This window comes from Aquarana catesbeiana, linkage group LG04 (assembly GCF_042186555.1).
Source record: "Aquarana catesbeiana isolate 2022-GZ linkage group LG04, ASM4218655v1, whole genome shotgun sequence".
Taxonomy (NCBI): domain Eukaryota; kingdom Metazoa; phylum Chordata; class Amphibia; order Anura; family Ranidae; genus Aquarana; species Aquarana catesbeiana.
In genome coordinates this window covers 624,044,977-624,065,193 of record NC_133327.1, presented here as the reverse complement: position 1 = coordinate 624,065,193, position 20,217 = coordinate 624,044,977, and the positions used below count along the sequence as shown (strand labels likewise).

The 20,217-nt window shown below is 40.9% G+C and overlaps 1 protein-coding gene across 2 annotated transcripts in view; it reads right to left on the bottom strand.

Moving 5' to 3' along the window:
* Nucleotides 1-5,404: 5,404 nt before the first annotated feature.
* The window catches only part of WDR26 (WD repeat domain 26), a 144,263-nt gene continuing 129,450 nt past the window's right edge, over nucleotides 5,405-20,217 (bottom strand). For both annotated transcript variants that reach the window (XM_073628325.1, XM_073628326.1), the window contains 2 exons: nucleotides 19,436-19,621; nucleotides 5,405-18,090 (listed from right to left, as the gene is read on the bottom strand). In XM_073628325.1, the coding sequence (XP_073484426.1) occupies nucleotides 18,065-18,090; nucleotides 19,436-19,621 (212 nt within the window). In that variant the 3' untranslated portion in view covers nucleotides 5,405-18,064. The remainder of the gene's footprint in view (nucleotides 18,091-19,435; nucleotides 19,622-20,217) is intronic.

The window sequence follows — 20,217 nt, the reverse complement described above, 5'->3', positions numbered from 1 at the left end:
GCCACGATAGAATTCCTGTCAGTAGAAAGTACCCTAGCGATTTCGGAGTCAACCATGGTCTGTGTGTAACCTTTTTCTTTAAACCTAGTTGCCAAGATATGAGACTGTGTTAGGAAGTCATCATCAGAGGTGCAGTTACGACGTAGGCGGATGAATTGGCCTCTTGGGATATTGCAAAGCCACAATTTATGGTGACAACTAGTCAGTGGAATGTACGCATTCCTATCCGTTGCTTTGAAGTGATTCCTAGTTTGGAAACCTGCCTCTCCTTTAAATATTTCCAGGTCAAAAAATGTAATCTGTTGTTTGTCAATGGTCCATGTCAGCTCAATGTTTTTATTATTTTCATTCAGCTTGTCCATGAAGGTTTGCAAACTCGCTAGGTCACCTTCCCACACCATGATTAAATCATCGATGTACCTTCTGTAGCACAATAATTGCGATGGGGGGTCATGAAAGATGGTATCTTCCTCCCAGTGGGCCATAAATAGGTTGGCCACACTGGGAGCAAACCTAGCACCCATGGCAACACCTCGTGTCTGCAGGAAGTAGTCACCATTGAACCAAAAATAATTATTCAGCAAACAGAATTCCAAACCTTCCAATAAAAAGGAAATCTGGTCATTTGGGAACTCAGTGGTTGCCAGAGCCCACCTAACAGAGTCCAAGGCCTGTTTGTGATCAATGATTGTATATAAAGACCCGACATCTGCTGTAATCAAAAAACTAGACGGAGTACACGGGAGAGTGGACAAGATTTGAAGGATCTGTTTAGTGTCACGCAAAAAAGCTTTGGTTTGGGTGACAAGTGGCTGGAGAAAGAAATCAAGGTACTGGCCTAGCCTCGAAGTGACGGAATCGATTCCGTTCACGATCGGGCGACCAGGTGGATGTTCGGAATTTTTATGCAATTTGGGCAAAATATATATAATGGGAGTCCGACAATAAAATGGATCAAGGTAGGCCGCCTCCTTAGAATTCAAAATGCCCTTGCTTTTACCTTTTTCTACTAACGAATGTAAATTATTCTTAAAAGTCAGCATAGGGTCTCCCCTTAGAAGTAAATAGGTGTTCCTGTCATTCAATAATTTTTCCATCTCAGCCTGATAATACGCTTTACTAAGCACCCAAAGGGCCCAAAGGATGATGACATTTCCAGAAACAATTGGGACCATTGGAGGTAAGCTACAGAAACCTCTGGCCAGGAGCTTAACCACCTAAGAACTGGAAGATTTCCCCCCTTAATGACCAGGCCATTTTTTGCGATACGGCACTGCGTCATTTTAACTGACAATTGCACGGTCGTGCGACGCTGTACCCAAACAAAATTGATGTCCTTTTTTTCCCCACAAATAGAGCTTTCTTTTGGTATTTGATCACCTCTGCGGTTTTTATTTTTTGCGCTATAAACAAAAAAAACAACGATATAAAAAAAACAAAAACTAAATTTCTCTATCCGCTTAGGCCAATATGTATTCTACATATTTTTCGTTAAAAAATAAAAAAATCAATAAGCGTATCTTGATTGGTTTGCGCAAAAGTTATAGCATCTACAAAATAGGGGATAGATTTATGGCATTTTTATTATTTTTTTTACTAGTAATGTCGGTGATCAACGATTTAATTTTAATTTTTTTTTTTTTTTTTGCGGGACTGCGACATTGCGGCGGACACTTTTTTGGGACCATTGACATTTACACAGCGATCAGTGCTATAAAAATGCACTGATTACTGTATAAATCTCACTGGCGGGGAAGGGGTTAAATGTGTTCCCTGGGAGGTGTTTCTAACTGTGGGGGGAGGGGACTGACTGGGAGTACAGAGAGGTCGCTGTTCCTAATCACTAGGAACAGACGATCACTGTACTTCCCTGTCAGAACTGGGACCCATTCTGGCTCTCTGCGGAGTGATTGCGGGTGGCCGACGGCCACATGCATCGGCTCCCCTGCCGCGAGCCCCCTGTAGCTGTCAGGACTGCCGAACAGACATGGCGATTCGCGGAAATGAGCCAGGCCTGCCGCTGTATAATGACGGTGGCTGGTCAGCAAGTGGTTAAAGTACATATAAAGCAAAACTAGCCAAGTTTTGGAAAAAGTAGGTAAGAATCAGTCCGCTTTTTATTGCAGTCTGTGTTCTGTTGAACAGATTTCCCTTCACTTTCTGCCTTGGAGACAACAGGAAGTGAGGAAAAATCCACTCATGTATATTGTCACTGGAACAGGTGTCGCTATTGGAAGTGACCATTGTAAATATTAAAATGTACTTTTTTCTCTTTTTAATAACCACTAACCATGGCCACCAGAATATAAACAGTCATTCCTACCAGCAGACACAGACAGCAATAAAAAAAAAAAAAAACCACACACACAATGGGTTTTGACCCTTCCCTTCCCTACTCCATTCAAAACTAAAAATAACAAGTTTGGGTTTTAGATTTACTTTGAACAAAAGGCCATAAGCTTCAGTATTTTGAGCTGCTGACCTGCAAAAAGTTTGCATAGTAGTTAGAAACCTGGCATTTTTAATACTTGCAGAGTATCTAAACAAGATCAACACTGAGCTAGAAATGTCTATCTGGCTCTGACTTTAAGAGATCTGCAATAGCAGCCTACATCTTTCTCTCAGAGAAGGTGGCTTTTAACGGCTTAAGGACCGCCCCACGTACATATACTGCGGCAGGGCGGCCCTTAAATGCAAAATCACGTACCAGCACGTGATTTCTCTTCTCAGCTCTGGGGCCACGATGGCCGCCGGCCACCCGCAATTGTTCACAGAAGGTAGACTGTCGTTCTGTGAGGGAGGAAAATTGAGATCTTGCGTTTCTGCTAAGCAGAGACATGGATCTCTGTTTTCCTCCAGTCACAGCATTCCCTCCACAGTTAGAAAGCACGTCCTAGGAGCACCCTTTGATTGCACATTAACCCCTTCCCTGCTAGTGTAATTTATATAGTGACAGTGCATTTTTTTTAAGCACTGATCACTGTATTGGTGTCACTTAGTGTCAGATTTATCCACTGCAATGTCGCAGTCAAACTAAAAATCGCTGATTGCCGCTATTACTAGTCCATAAATCTATCCCATAGTTTGTAGACACTATAACTTTTGCGCACACCAATCAATATACGCTTATTGGGATTTTTTTTTTTACCAAAAATATGTAGCAGAATACACATTGGCCTAAATTTATGAAGAAATTAGATTTTTTACATTTTTTTAATTGGATGTGTTTTATAGCTGAAAGTAAAAAATATATATATATTTTTTTTAATTGTCAGTTTTTTTTTTTGTTTAAAGCGCAAAAAATAAAAAACGCAGAAGTGATCAAATAGCACCAAAAGAAATCTCTATTTGTGGGGAATTTCTTCTTATTTGGGTACAGCATCGCACAACCGCGCAATTGTCAGTTAAAGCAATGCAGTGCCGTATTGCAAAAATTGGCCTGGTCAGGAAGGGGGTAAAACCTTCCGGGGCTGAAGTGGTTGAATTAAAGCAGTATTAAACACAAAAAGGTAATTTATTGCAACTTACCAATGATGAGATCACGATGGACTGAATAGGGGATAGCCAATGTAAAGGTAAGCCAATGAGGGAGTTGCAGTTTTTAAGCCGAGAGAGAACCAGGGAGTGAATTTGAAGCTTAGTGGTGTCAATAGTTAAAAAGGGGCGTATTCTGGAGATGTTGCGGAGGTTGAGGCACATGATTTGGACAGGGATTGGATGTGGGCCTAAAAGGACATTTCAGAGTCCAGGGTTACCCCTACCACGTGGGGATGGACTGATAGTTGTGACATTGATGTTGACTGAGAAATCAGGGGGAGGAAAAATTATGAACTTGGTTTTGGAAAGGTTGCGTTTGAGGAAGTGGTGTGAAGGATGAGTGCAGCAGGGAGCTCTCACTGTCTGATTCCGATTCAGAATACAAGCCCATTGAAAGTAGGGGATCAGTGATGGAAGAGGAAGCAGTCCATTCTAAAAGAAGATGCTCAGAAGACCAGGCAACCACCAGCAGCACCATACAGCCCAATGGTCAATCCACAAACATCAACGGGGCAAGACCCCAATACCAGCACTGGAATATTGCCATACTCAGGAGTAGCAGAATGTATTTTGGAGTGTAATTCATGGTACATACATGCTATGTGTTAGAAATATCTTACACATTGACAACTTTGTGTGTAAAAAAAAAAAAAAAAAAAAAAAAAAAAAAAAAAAAAAAGCTTTTCATTTTCTTTCCACATTTTGCCAAAACTTGTGCAAAAAAAAAAAATGACATGTTCAAAGGACTCCTAACTCCTCATCGAATATATACGTTTGGGTGTTTGCTTTCCAAAGTGGGGTCATTTTGAGGGCATTTCCATTGTGCTGGTACTCCAGCGCCTTCAAAAGTGTGATAGGTAGTCTGGAAATTAGATGTGTAATTTATATCCCTAGAACACCTGAAGGTGCTACTTGGATGTTGAAAAAGTCCCACATGTGGTATTGCCATATTTAGGAGTAGCAAAATGTATTTCGGGGTGTAGTTGTAAGTATGCCTATATATTTATATACTGCAAAAAATAAAAAACCCAGTGGTAATTTAATACCACCAAAAGAAAGCTCTATTTGTGTGAAAAAAAAAAAATTATACAAATTTTGTTTGGGTACAGTGTAGCATGACTGAGTAATTGTCATTCAAAGTGTGAGTGCTGAAAATTGGTGTAGGCAGGAAGTGCCCAGTATTGAAGTGGTTAAAGACATTTTCTGCTTTCACGTACCCAAAGCTCATGAGCCCTGCAAGCTTAATACAATCAGTCTCCATGCAACACACACAGACACTTGCAGAACAAATAAATACACTTTTAGTCCAGTTATTCGTTCTGTTTATTGACTGAAATAAAGGGAATACAAATGATTTTCTTGAGTGCAGTGCACTGACATGGAAAAAAAAAGTCGTTAAAAATATTTTTAAAACAAAAGGTATTTGACCTGAAAAAAAAAAAAGTTTAAGATACTACACATTTTTTTATTAAAACAAAATGAAATAAAAAGGGTGTTCCCTAAATTAGTAAAACAGTGAAAATAAATAGCGTAGACTCAAAAAAGTTATACTTTAATGTGGTAATAATACAAAGAAATTGAAACTGCGTAATATAGTTCAAAAGAACAAAAAAAAAAAAAAAAAATCAAAAATATTTAAGAACGCAAAATCTTTTTAAAACATTTAATATCAGTCCATAGCAAATAGTCATTAACATACCAAAAAAGCTCTACTTGATAACTAGTTCCACCACAACTCCATACAAATCTTGACAATTGAAAAAAATCTCGAGATCAATTAAAGAGATTTGTTCTCGATCCCTGCAGCTTGGTTCGTAATGTACATACATGCTTTTATGGTCTATCGTTTTCCTAAAACCTCTCTCTCTTTTTTTTTTTTTTTTTTTTTTTATTCTTTCCGTTGAATGTGATTTTCTTTATAGAAGTTTGTCTTCAGTTCTAAATGTATGAAATTCTGAATATTCTAACCCAAAAGGAAAGGGGAGTAAATGAGACGGTGATTTATGCAAATCTATCTATAAAAATATACTGGAGCCACTGTGGACATGTGAAACACGGCAGTTGGTTCCTTGATTGCTTTTTTTTTAATTTTTTTGCTTTTTTTTTTTTTTTATTGCACAGAAGTTTTACTGACTTGTAAGTCAGAGAATCCACATTGCTTGGATTAAAAATAAAGGATTCGATTTTGGCAAGTCATGGAGGCAGCTCTTTGCCCAGTAAGCAACAGAAGATGCTGGACATGCTTAAGAAAAAGCAAGCATCCAGATTGGCCATGGTTTAAGTTTACCACTGCTATTACATACTTGCCGATTCAGTTCATGAAGCTACACGCTGTGCCTTTAACATTTAAAGCAACTTTGTCGCTAGTAAATTTAAAAAATAGGCCAAAAATAAAATAAAAATGTAAATGCTTACCCACCTCATATCTTCAATCTGTTGCAGAGCTAGGGGTGGCTATAAAATCTTCAGCATCTGATGATGATACCTGGTCCCCCCCCGTCCTGTGGTTCCATCTGCTGGCTCCAAAATCTTCACAGAATGCACTAGGGTAGTGATGGCGAACCTTGGCACCCTAGATATTTTGGAACTACATTTCCCATGATGCTCATGCACTCTGCAGTGTAGGTGGGCATTATGGGAAATGTAGTTTCAAAACATGAGGGTGCCAAGGTTTGCCATCACTGTAATAGGTGCAGGCAGCATTCCCTCCACAGTTAGAAAGCACGTCCTAGGAGCACCCTTTGATTGCAGTGTACAGAGGGGGGCCAGACATCCAGACAAAGAGGGGGGCCAGACATCCAACAAACCCAGAAGTGTGTCTGATGCTGTACTAGAGCGCAAAGATTTGTGGTGGAACAGGCAAGTTTTCATATCTTCACAGGCTGGCCTATTTTTCAACTTTAAACTAAAGACAGAGTTGTGTTAACGGATTAATAAGCTTCCATACTTTTATTTCAGAGGACCTGCACTCCATATTTAAAATGGCCTTTAGAAAATTGAGCCTTTACACTACACGCAGAGAAGAAATATTTACTGCCAGAGTTCTTGATTTCTCTTTGACATGGTTGGCCAAAGCGCTGGTCATGTGATCTTGCTCAAAAGAGAGAGATTTTAGACATCTGCTGATTGACTGACAAAGTCTTAACATTACAAGCACAAGCCCCCTTTACCTAGGGATCATGTGCTTAATGTCACAGTGTTTGGTCACATGACTGGCAATAGCAAAAAGAAGAATTCAAGGAATTTGGATGAAACTTATTTCTGGCCTCCTCTCCTTTTATATTCCTTCACAGTATAGGTCTACATTTGAATTTATCACATAAGTGGGAGATCTCGGCAGCTTATTATTCTGTACTGACCGACAAGCCCTACCAATGAGCAAATTTGGGAATAGGGGGAGAGTGGACACGGCCAGGAATAAAAATGTGTATAAAGAAAATGCTGTATGGGTGAGCTTGCACTGTGTATCTGAAGGAAGGCCAAACTGTGTCTACCATCGTATGATTAAAAACATTCACACAGATACAACTTTATTTAATCAAACAGTGAAAAGGGATGCACAAAGAGCAGACAAACCACCACAGTCCATCAGATAAGTCGTATCTATGAAAGATGAATACTGTAGACTAGTTTGCTTTATTATTTGCACTAATAAGCCAGGAAGAGTGTCAATGCTTTGACATGCTGGCTACTAGTTAGGTCCTTAAAGTGGAACTTTACCAATAACAACTTGATTTAAAAAAAAAAAAAAAAAAATGTTCTTTAGCAAGGAACATACATTCTATGTTAATAATACTAATGATAATGCTACTACAATTAGTGTGTGCTGTAAATTGCCTCCAGCAGTGTTCCTGTTTCTTCTTACTGGAGGCTACCATTTGGCCAAAGCCCCAGCTGTAAATCATAAAGCGGAACTAAACCCATCAATTTACCAGTTTCAAAAAAGTTTGATTTGATTGTGTCCTCAACCAAACTGTCAAACCGTCAAATGGCTGGTGTCCTAACTGATCACATGTGCAGCACCATGGCAGTTGCAGTTCAAACAGAATCAGTTTTCTTGGTTGTAAAGGATGGATGGGGGGGGGGGGGGTTACTTACACTTTAAAAGCGGTGCTCTAGCCCCCCCAAGGAAAAATTAAAAGGCAGCAGCTACACATACTGTAGCTGCTGACTTTTGATATTAGGACACTTACCTGCCCTGGAGTCCAGCGATGTCTGCACCCCAGCCAATGTTATGCATAGCCTGTAAGAGAAACCGGCAGTGAAGCCTTGCAGCTTCACAACCAATTCCCTACTGCACATGTGCAATGCATGCTGCACTTTCTGAATGGCCCAGCAGCAGGGAAGGGGGGTGAACTTCTGACGTACCTCGCCTTCCAACAGAAGTGGGGACGGGTACCTGTCAATATCAGGTACCCGATATCCCCCGAAAGTTGCCAAATGTGGCTCAGGGATGGGCCAGACAGATAAGCCTTCCACTTTTGGGTGGAACGCTGCTTTAAGAATGTCAGCAGATCAGCCTCCACAAACTCAGCGGTTCCTAAAAATGAAACGCAACTGGGCATGGGCAGAGCAGGGTGACACAGTGGTGTCGATTTACTAAAGGCACATCCACTTTGCACTACAAGTACACTTGTAAGTGCAGTCGCTGTAAATCTGGAGGGGTAGATCTGCTGATTTCTATCATCCAAATCATGTACAAACAAAAAAAAAATGCTGTTTATTTTCCTTACATGTCACCCTCAGATCTACAGCAACTGCACTTCCAAGTGCACACTGGATTTCCCTTTAATACCCCCCCCCCCCCATGTATTACTGGCTTTTTATACCTGCAAAAAGGGGCCAGCCTTAAGTGATCTAGCAGGACTTCATTCTATGACTAAAGTTTCACTTTAATTTGGCAGCTTTGTGATGGGTAGACTATCAAATTTTTGTTAATGTTATATTCGGGCCCCTTTTTCTGTGCAAAACCATTACCTTCCTTTACCACAAATAGTTTTTCAGCTTGAGAAAATATTGGACTGTATATTCATATTTTTCTGTGTTCAAGGTTCATTTTACTAGTCAGAAAAACTTAAATTGAACTAAATGACAACTGAAATCTTAGTCCTGTGGCTTGCAGGTGAATGTGAATATATATACACACATACATATATATATATATATATATACATATATACACACATATATACACACACACACGTTATACTGAACTGCTCTCTGCAATGGTTTTGTACAACCAAGCAGCCCAGATCCACCTCTTCTGGGGTCCACCTGCCAAGTGCAACCCCCCCAACCCCCCACCCCCACAGCAAGCCACTTGCTATGTGGGGCACTAGTGCTGGCTCAATCCCAAGCTGTGCTGTTTGTGTCTAGCTCCCCTCACCCTCACAGACTGATTGATAGCAGCAGGGCCAAATGGCTTCTGCTGTGTCCTCTATGTCCCATGAGGAAAGAGCCGCTACTCTCCAGCAAATGGCTGGACTGAGATTGGACTCAGGAAAGTGCTTTGGGGGGGTTGTTTATCTGAATGCAGAGACTTCATTAGGGTAAAAAAAGCCTTCTACCTTAACAACCAACCGCTTTAAAGTGGTTCTAAAGCTTAACCATTGTTTACCCCAATGCATGTGTCTATAGATGCAGGGATGGAACCTGCAGGAGCTGGCAAGTATAAACTTGTGCACTTCACATAGATTGTCCCTGGAAGTCTACGGGAATACAAAACCTGCTTTGCTTGAAGTGGGATCAAATGCATGTTTGGGGGGGGGGGGGGGGGGGGGTGTCAACTGCAGATTAGATTCACCTTTTCATTCAGAATTCATTAAAAAAAGACTAAATGGAGGTCTTCACCCCAACTCCCATCACCACAGGCCCATTGCTTTCCTTGCCCACTAAATATTATGTGCACAATCCGCAACTTGAACATCCTTGTTTCTGCTACACATTCTAAATAGGGGAATGGAGAAACTATAAAATAAATATTTACTGGGACTGCCATTACTAAAGTGCTAGTTTTCTGGCTCCCCTGGGCTTCAGTGCTTTAAGTCAGTGGTTCTCAACCTCAGTCCTCAAGTACCCCCAACAAGCCATGTTTTAGGAATTTATCTTAGATAAAATAGCTCTCCAAAATACCAAGCCATTGACTCTGATTTAAAGCACCCATGCAAGATAAAAAAAAAAACCTGCAAACATGGCCTGTTGGGGGGTACTTGAGGACCAAGGTTGAGAACCACTGCTTTAAATCACTGAACTAGATCATGCACACAGCCAGTAGCCTTCAATCCTGATCTTCAAAACATGTTCTTGGTCACTGAAGCATGAGCTTCATGAGCATTTCAGAAAAGGAGAGGGCCGTAGCAGAAGCCTAGATGTCCTTCAGCAGTTTCATGTCCTGTCATGAAACACATGCTGCCATTCTTGACCCACTGATGCTAATGCTGGTCCACAAGCCTCAGTACTTGAGCCACTATCATCATGTAAGGTGGCAAGAGCAGCGAGTCAGCATGCTTATTCCAGTTCAGCAACAGTGAAATTGGCAGATCTGCATGACAAGCGAGGCAACTGGTATATTCAGGAAAAGATTGAGAACAGCAGTATTTGGTTTAAACACAGAATCTGTTACAAAGAATGGTACCTGCACGAGTATGGGCAAAAGTAATAATGGTTTTGGCATGTACCCCAGAAACCAAAAAGAGTAGCGCTGAAGGCTAGTATTTTGCTTTGTGACTAATTCCCCTTAGAGTGGAATTCCAATCAAAAACAAATGTCCCCTTTATTTGGGCAATAGAATGCATTTTATATTAACCAACCGCTTTTCAGATTGCTGAATGCCTGATTGGAAACAACTGTCCAAACCAGACATTCAGCAACCCTCCTCTTATCCAACAGTTTGCCCGGTGCAGCCGAATGTGGCTCCACACAGGCACTTCCTTCTACTGCCATCAGCGTTCTTTCTCCAAGCCCTGCCCTATCTCCACCCATCCATGACATCACAGCTTTCTCATGAATGAGAACGCACAAGCATCCTCATTCATGAGAGCTCTGCCTTGTACACACGACCGGTTTTCCCGTCGGAATAAACTCTGAAGGTTTTTCCGACGGATTTCCACTCAAGCTGTCTTGCATACACACAGTCAGACCAAAAATTCTGACCGCCCAGAATGCGGTGACATACAACACGACTAGAAAACAGAAGTTCAATAACCAGTAGCCAATAGCTTCCGTCTCGTACTTGCTTCAGAGCATGTGTCGTTATTGGTGTGTCGGAACAGCATACAGACAAGCGGTTTTTCCGATAGTCATTTTTTCCATCGAAAAAATATAGAACATGTTCTCTAAGTCCGTCTGAATTTTCGATGGAAAAAAAATCTGATGGGGCATACACACGGTCGGAATATACGATGAAAAGCTCCCATCGGACTCTGTCGGAAATTCCGACCGTGTGTACGCGACATTGGTCACAACCACAAGCCATCATTTGCTTTAGCTTGTGGGCAAGACTGAGAGCCACAAGTGAGACACACCCACCAACCACTCTTAGGACCAGAGGGGAAGAGGATTGTGGACCTAGCACAGGGACAAAACACTGCAAAATAAAAAAAGGTAGAAAAACAGCAATTTTTTTAATTTTATTTTGGAGCACATCAATCACTTTACATTACATTAATGGCTGCATGGGTATATTTGGATGCAAGGGTTTCCAACCACTTTAAGGATTCTGCATCTGTTGGAGAACTGCCACCCCCAGCATACCCAACATGCAGCTGTTATTTTAAGCTCAGCCTCCTGAAGAATGTATGACACTCAATCCCCATAGTCACTGCATGGGCAGTTCTGAAGCAGCAACAATGTCACTGTTTATAGAGGAACGGCATGTGCAAATTATTTAAGGGTCGGTTCACACTAGGACGACTAGCCGCCTGACAAGTAGCGTCCCGTTCTGTACAATGGAACCGTTCTAATCGGAGCGACGCAAGTCGCTCCGACTTAGAAAAAGGTTCCTGTACTACTTTGGGAGCGACTTGCATAGACTTCTATATAGAAGTCGTTTTGAAAGTCGCCCCTGTCGTGTCCAGGTCGCCTGAGGCAGTCGCGCTGCCTCAGTGTGAACCGGGGCTTACTGGTAGTTCAAGTTGCAAAACAGATTTGACCTCCTCAGAAAAAGATGACAAATCTTTTCATGGAGACTGAATTGAAAACTAATTTGATCCCTCGGCTAAGGCCCGGTTTACACCTATGCAGGTTGCCCTTTGTATTTTTTCAATACACGTTTTTGATCCATTGAAGTCTATGGAACCCAAAACCAGGAAAAAGGCCCTGGCCATTTCCATAAAATGCACAGATGTGATATTGACCTATAGGAAACCATATTAAATGGACTGCAAAACTGAAAATGCATAGGTGTAAAGCAAGCCTAAATCCCCAAATTTATTTTAGTTTTCAAAGGGAAGCAGCAATTTATATATGGCATTAAATGCAGAACTGAGTAGGTAGTCTGTGATTGGATATATTTAATTATGTGCATTTTTGTTTTATTACTCTTTATGTCAGTGTTGGCAAGTACAAAACGGCTATACAAGCTATATGCGGCAGTATACAAAAAGGGGCAATTGTTCACACAGTTTTGACAGACTAGTTTGTGTCAGGGCCACCTTCAATTTCTATCATAACAAATATCTGCAGAGCAGTTCCATTCCACACCATACTAGCAGAAGCTACCCATATAAAGCATTTTATTTATAATCCATCTGGAATACCACAAAGATCCACAAGAACAGCTGCTATTGGCAACTAAACCCAGTACATACCAATTTGTCTGCTTCCAATCTCACCATATCAAAGTCAGGCTAAATAGCATTATATATATATATATATATATATATATATATATATATATATATATATATATATATATATATATATATATATATATATATATATATATATATATATATATATTTTTTTTTTTCTTCAACAAAATTTTCAAGTGCTTCATTTACAGCGAAACTGTGAAAAATAAGACAAAAGTACCTAATTTATACAAATGATACAATGAAGAGGACTTGTTATGAACAGGGAAGCTGTAGAGGGCAGAGCCTTCAGTTCATTGGGAACACAGACCACTACAATTAATCCTGTTGGCCCACTCAGACTGAAGCCATCTCTTTATGAGCTGAATGAACCCAGAGAATACAGCTTAACCAGTTTTATCTTCTCTTTCTCAATTCAGGTTAACAGGCTGATTTAGGACTCCACCTCATCTAAGGGCTGCCAAATCCAATCTAATGAGTTGGATATGATAAAATAATTGTGACAATTTAGGTCAGAGTTGTCCTTCCTCTGAAGAAGATGAACAGGAATAGACAATAGGAGCAGAGGCTGCAAGCAGCCAAAGTTGGAGAATATCACGTGAGATTAGGCAAAACAAAAACTAGGTGGTATGTATCCAAAATGTGGAAGTGATGAGAGCAGTGCCAAAATAACTGAACATTATCCAGGATAAATCCATCTGTGTTTTCTCAACAAGGCATTTGTTCTCTTATCTTGCATCCCTATAGCTGTATATTTGAATACCCTTGTATGACTTTTCACATATATAGCAATCAGCCATGTTTACTGGCCAGAGAGACTTTTTTTTGCACCCAAATCAGACTATCAATTTTTAGGGAGAAGGTGGTGTAAGTCCAATTACTGCAACTGAAAACCATTTGACAATGATACAGGGCACAGAGCTGTGTTGGGCACAATTCTGCTTGAAATTGGTGCAGCACAACCTCTGAGCTCTCAGAGATCAATACTGCAAACTTGTATGAACATCAATCTCTCTATCCCCATTCTACAATGGATCTTTCAGTACCAAAACCTGTAAGTTTGCCCGCTACATTTAGCTGATGTCCTTTAACTTGCTAGTCATCATTAGAATGGTGAATGCTTTGTATCAGCCTCCTATACACACTCTAAGATCAATTTATGATAATTGGGCAGCTTCTTTCCTCAATTCCTCCCTCTGCTGCTACAGGAAAAAAAAAAAACCTGACCACTTCCCAATTGTGCATCTGTTAGGAGTGAAAATCTGTCACATCTTCAGTTGTACATTTGATGCAGAGCTGTAAAAGCTGTTGACGTTTACTACCCAGGATTACAGGCATGGGGTTAGAAATAACACAAGAACTGTCACAAAGACTTGGCAGATTTGTGTCTGCATTTATTGATAGATGCCCCTCTCCATGGTAAGATATAGAGGCCTAGTGTCTGCAGTGTTTACCACCACCATGATGGCATAGAGCAGATAAGCTTTGTGTAATGATACTGTCTGGTATGAGGTGTAGGCAGAAATTAAAAACATATGTAAACAGAAACAAAATACAAACAAAAGCCATAAAAAGCATATAGTTTAATCTGCTAGAGAAAACCAATGAAGGCAAGGGAGGGACAGTCCATTTTCCCTGCTGTAACAGGCGAGAGGACACGCTTGATGGTCTCTCCCAATCTGACTTTTTAAAAACGAGGCTGTGACAGCTGCCGGAACCATTCCACCATCGTGTCAAATTAAAATGACCGAATGGAGCCCTAGAAAATAATAGCACACAGGGCACTTATCCTTCCCATTACCCCCGGAATGCCATTGTTGGCTGTTTGGTAAACAGAGGTATTTGGCTTGTCTGGCCAACATAACAGTATTGAACAGCACTTCAGCTTTGGACCTGAAGCCATTTAAGATAAGATCGGTGCATTGCCTGCAGCAACCAATCAGATACTTATTTTTAGTTTTTCAATATAAACGCTTTTATAATATAGAAAGTGGGGAATATTAATTGAAAGATAGCAATAACTGTCCCAACATTAGCATAGGTCCACACACAGTTTGCAACAGCTGGGTCATCAAAGGGTTCATTCCCAAGTAATAATGGAATATCAGAATCACTGATCAAGGTGTTCATTAAAATATCAGACTGCTCACCCATCATTCCATGGTCTATGGGGAAAAACTGCATTCAAACATATGGTGTTGCATGCACTACATACATTCAACACCCGATATAGAGGGAAGATCATATAAGATCTTGGCAGCAAGTCAAGGATAAGCAGATATTTCTCGACTTGCTTTTTTCCCCCTCCATCCCTTGCAAACGTCTGAGAGATTCTGATGATTCCTATACATTAAACAAATTATGTCTAGTGAATACAGCCAGCTCACACCAGGCCCAAGCAAAAATATCTACAGCCATCTATTGTTATCAAATTGCTTTTTCCATAAAATACTTCTGAGTTTGTACTAAGCTTATATGAAAGTAATCACGTATAGGCTATGGGGTTGATTTACTAAAACTAAAGTGTGCAAAATCCAATGCAGCTGTGCATGGTAGCCAATCAGCTTCTAACTTCAACTTGTTCATTTAAGCTTTGACAAAAAAACAAAACAAAAAAAAAACACCCACACACAAACTGGAAGATGATTGGTTTCTATGCAGAGCTGTACCAGATTATGCACTCTCCAGTTTTAGTATATTAACAGCAATGTGTCTATCTAAGCAGAGCCCTTTATCAAAACTTCATGCTTTTTCAGAAGCGAAACACTGCTGAAAATATTTCCTAGGAACAGGCTGAAAAGTGAGCATTACCCACGTATTAAAAAAAAAAAAAAAAAACCATTAAATGTAACAAAATTTTAAAAAAGGTATATTATAATAAGTAATGTGCTTTATCTGGGAAAAAACCCCATAAAGAACCGTAGTTTCGGCCTGTGCAACTTTTAGAAGTGCCCTTCCCTCCTTTTGCCAGTTCAATGCCAACTAAAATAGCTAGGACCCAATTCTGTTTGGAATTTAGCTTTTTTACAAAGAATATGATTGGCTGCTACAGGTAATACATATACTGTGCTGTCATGAGTAACATCACTCAAATCAGATTCTTGTCCTGGGTGAAGTGGGGCAGGTCTGTACTGCCGTCATGGACCAAGTCTGGGAGATCTCCCCAACCAACACTAATGGTGAGAGGCCAAGCTTGGTTTTTCAAGAAATCTGCTAATCTCACCAGAGAAAACTCTAAATGGACTTCTGGAGACATTCACTACAGGGTGCATGACACTCTAGCGCTGTTAATATGTAAACTGTAAGGTTTGCTAGCACTACTAGTTAGAAGATAGTGGTGTACATATCAACGCTCAAGTTGTTAATATGCCACCCAGTTTTTGCATGGTTGGCACTTGGTAAAAAACAATGTTTACTGTGGCTTATTTTGTTAAATTTGTATATTTAAATAAGATCAGACTAGCACTACCTAAAAACTTTATAGGCACACTCAGTGATGTAAATATAGAAAAGGCGCACCAATAGCTCAAATCAATATTTGGCTCTATTTCTAAGCAATCTGTTGTGAAACCATGCAACACTACCTGAAAAATTGTTATAGGCTTCTTGAGCCTGACTGCTGCCACCATCCCATCACCTGAACTGACATCACAGCTCCCTGCTCAGCTGAAGATAAAACATGGTACCCAATGTGAGCAGACGTGACTATTGATTACTCTCAGGCCACTACCGTGGTAGTCATGGTGATGACTCATGGCTTCACACTCATCGGAAAGGGGGTCCTAGTTCCTGGAAGGGGAAGCCTCTGAAACTGTCAGAGGACCCACAACAGATTTTTCAGAAACACATGGCAAAGATTGATAAAGAGATCAGTGGCAAGGCCTCATTCACACCATGTGTAGAGACATTTTTTTTCTATTCTCTAGGTGCCCTGGTCACACCACAAAACTGGTATAACATGCAGATTTTTTTTTTTTCTGTGCAGGAATATGCAAAATATGCAGATTTGAGGGAAAAACAAAACAAAAACACTGGACATGACATTAACATTGTGGTGTGAACAGGGCAGAGTAGAAAGTGATGACACAGGGTGTGATGTCTATCCAACTATGGTCACATGCCTGATGAAGGGGTCCTGCTGGGCTCTGAAAGGTTGCTTCTGCTGTAACAATGTGATTGCTGAATAAAGTTTTGGACCCATTCTGGAGATCCATGTTATGTTGGTGACATTCTCTCGCTCTGAAAACTGGTGGGAAAACCGTGCAGATCTCACTGTTTACATCAGTTTTTATGCATGTATGGTGTGAATGAGGCCAAATGCTAATTTTCCATTTTAATAGCACTGGCTGTGCCTGTTTAAATTTAGCTGCTGACCATGTCTCTTTAAAGCTACCAACTTATCCTTAGCTTGGCTAAAAAGTGATAAAACTGGTGAAGCTCAACTGTCATCCTTCACAAGGAATCAGATTTGGAGAACTTGGGCAGTGACAGCATCTGAGCAAGGGGAGATCTCCCAGCGATGTCTAACGGAGTCCCAAAGTCCCATTGTAGTACTGAATCCTGCCCCCCATCCTCCAAAATGAAAAAAAAACAAACAACAAACAAAACAAAGTATGGAAATGTTTTTAGACATTTCCATACAAGGCGTCTTGGGTTTCACCAAACAAGGTTCATCCCCTGCGCCTTAACAAAAATTCAGTCAAGCATCAGCAGCAAAACAAAACGGACACCAAGATAACTTTTCGGGAGAGGTGGTGTTGGGTGGGGGGACCGGATTCCTATTCTTCACCCAGCTTGACTTTATGAGCAACAATGGTTGCCAAGCAAACAAAACGGCTTCCGTGCAGCTGTTAAATGATTACATACAATAGCTGGTTTCAGTTTTGAACTTATACAAATCAAGTCGATATAGTCCTATAAATAATTTATTTAAAAAAAATTGTGCTGTTAACCCAATACAGGGGTGTAACACACTTAATGCTTTATAGTTTGAAAAATACAATTTTTTTTGTTTTTTTTAAATTACTACTGTCAAATGCGATGTTCTCGAAAATGTCACATCGTGTACTGTTTTGGAACCGGAAATTTGCAGTTTTTTCCCCCTCCGTGAAAGGGGAGGGGGGTTGAGGGGGAAATAAAAATTAAAAGAAATCGTAAAGCTACGATTTTTTTTTTTTTCTCATGAACCAAGCTGGAAAGATCTCAAGCTAAATAAAGCGGAGAGAGTTTTATGAAATGAGGAGAAAATACTTTCCTATTAAATGGATACTCAGACTAAAGCAATCTATCAAGCCTTCTAAACTGTTAATTTTTTTTTTTTCCAAACAAGCATTTTTTAAACTTCATTACACAGAAGAGCAACAAGGATGGTAGGCTGCCAGACAAAAAGGCAGAAGGGAAAATATACTGAGTTCGATGAAGAGTTGGAGTATAGCACAGTTCTTCACAACCGATGGAAGGGGGGGAGAGGGTAACACGGTGTCCAATAACAATCTAACGACGTGCTTCATCGGAGCTGGGTACTATGAAGCAGGGTGGAAAATGACTGCCCCCCCACGGGGCATCAGACTTGTAGGTTTGCTTGTTTTTATTGTTTTTTAATCTCTTGTGACAAGCATCTGTCCAGCTATCGATCTTTTGTTTGCACCAATCCCAAGCCATTTTAAAAATACGACTAATTTTAAGTTAGAGAGAAGTCGTCTTCCGAGCGATCACCATCAACTGTCCATGCTACTGATTTCCTCTAGAAGAGAAGTGTGGAAAAGTTTTTGAAGGTAAAAGGGGACAAAAAGAAAACAAAACAAAAAGCAATTAAAATTTTTAAAAACTATAGAAGAAAATAAAATCACTCTTTTACAACCTCTTACTATAGGATAGGATGTTGAGGGCCGATTCATGTACAAACGTCACCAAAAGCTCTGCACAATTCTAAATGGTGCAGCAGAGCACATGTTCTATAGGCAGTTTCACCAGGATCTCACAATTTCCCTCATTCTAACATCTACCTGATCAAATCTGCAAGCTTTCACACGGGCACCTCCATTTGGCGGACTCCGCTTACTTAGTGGGGGATTGCTCCGCTGACCCCCCCGCTGAGCAGGCGGCTGACAGGTCCGTGTCTGTTCACTGTGTAGAGCGGAGACGGTCCCACTCTCCTCTATGGGGAAATCTGGTGAACACGGACCGCCAGTCCGTTTTCATCCGATCCGCCAGATGGAAGGAAAATAGGACCACCATCCATCTGGATTTTACGGACAGGATCGGATAACAGGGGATGTCTGTGGACATGTGTCTGCCGACATCTGCCGCTCCATAGGGGGACTGGAGAGTCCGATCAGGTCCATCTGAAAAATTGACAGGCAGACCTGATCGGACAGGCCATGTGAAAGGACCCTTATCCATCAGGTTTCAACAACAATTTGATTTGGCTTTGTGCATCAAGAAGCAAACTCAAAGTAAAGCAAATGCATATTCAGCGATCAAAGTCAGTTACTTAAAGCATAACTTCACTCTCTCAATCAACATTGACTATTTTTAATCCTTATGCTGTTATAGCATTAGTAACTAGATAGCAAAATATATCATATTTGTGCGTTTTAAACTTTTTTTTTTACATTTCTTCGGTTACTTCCTGGTTTCCTATCTAGGCAAATGACATCATAACATTCCAGGAGTCTTCAGTAGGGGAGGGGCTTTCTCAGCCAAGCACACCCTCCCCTGCTTGCATGCCTGAACTAAGGACAGGTGGATCCCAGGAAGTAAATGCTACATTAATCTACCCTTACCCCCTAGCATTTCTGGCCATCTTGAGTGTTTTTCAAATGGATTTCTCAACAAAATAAAGGATGGAGACATGGTTGGATGGGGGAGTTTGCTTTGAATATTAAAAAAATGAATTAAGTACCATTTTTGGTTTGTGGTGCTCAGATAAAGTGTAATCCACTTTAAAATAATGCTCCCCCTCCCCACCAAAACATTCCCATAGGGTTAACCATTTGTGTGGAACTTTCAAAATCAAGCCCCTTTTCTGGTAAATAAGTATACTTTACGTAAAGTCAGAGCAGCTCTTCAATATGCCACAAAGTTACCTTCAAAGTCCTGGTTGTCTATGTAAGGTGCTGGTCCCCATATTCTAACAGTACCATCGTCAGAAGCACTGGCCATCAGTGAGGGAATCTGAGGGTTCCAACTCACGCAGTTTACTGTACGCGTATGTCCGGTCAGCTCTGCGATGGGCAGCTCGCTGCGCTTGTGCCACACGTACACTTTGTGATCTGTAAGTGGGGAACCACAAGAAATACCAAATGGTAATTTAACAGGATCAGAGATCGGAAGGTAGCTAACAGAATCAGTTATTGGCAGGTAGCCAACTGGATAAGATATTGGCCAGCAGTTAAAGTATTATTAACTATTAAAGCAGTGTTTTTATTAAATAACAAACATGTTATACTTACCTGCTCTGTGCAGTGGTTTTGCACAGAGCAGCCCGGATCCTCCTCTTCAAGTCCCACGTCGGCATTCCTGGCTCCTCTCCTCTTCTGGGTCCCCCCCCACAGCAAGCAGCTTGCTGTGGGAGCATCCAAGCAGGCACTCTCCCAATCCATGGCTCTGTGTTCCCATTTACATACGAAGCCACGGCTCAGCCCCGCCCCCTCTGTCTCCTGATTGGTTCACTGGCTGCGATTAACAGCAGCGGTAGCCATTGACTCCCACTCCTGCCAAAAGCCAATCAGGAGTGCGAGTCCCCGGAGAGGCAAGGCTTTTGTAGACATTGCTGGAGTGAGGGGGGACTCAGGTAAGTATTAGGGATGGTAAGAAAGAAAGAGGGCGCACCAGCCTAGTGCATTATTTTTGAGTATATTTATTTAAA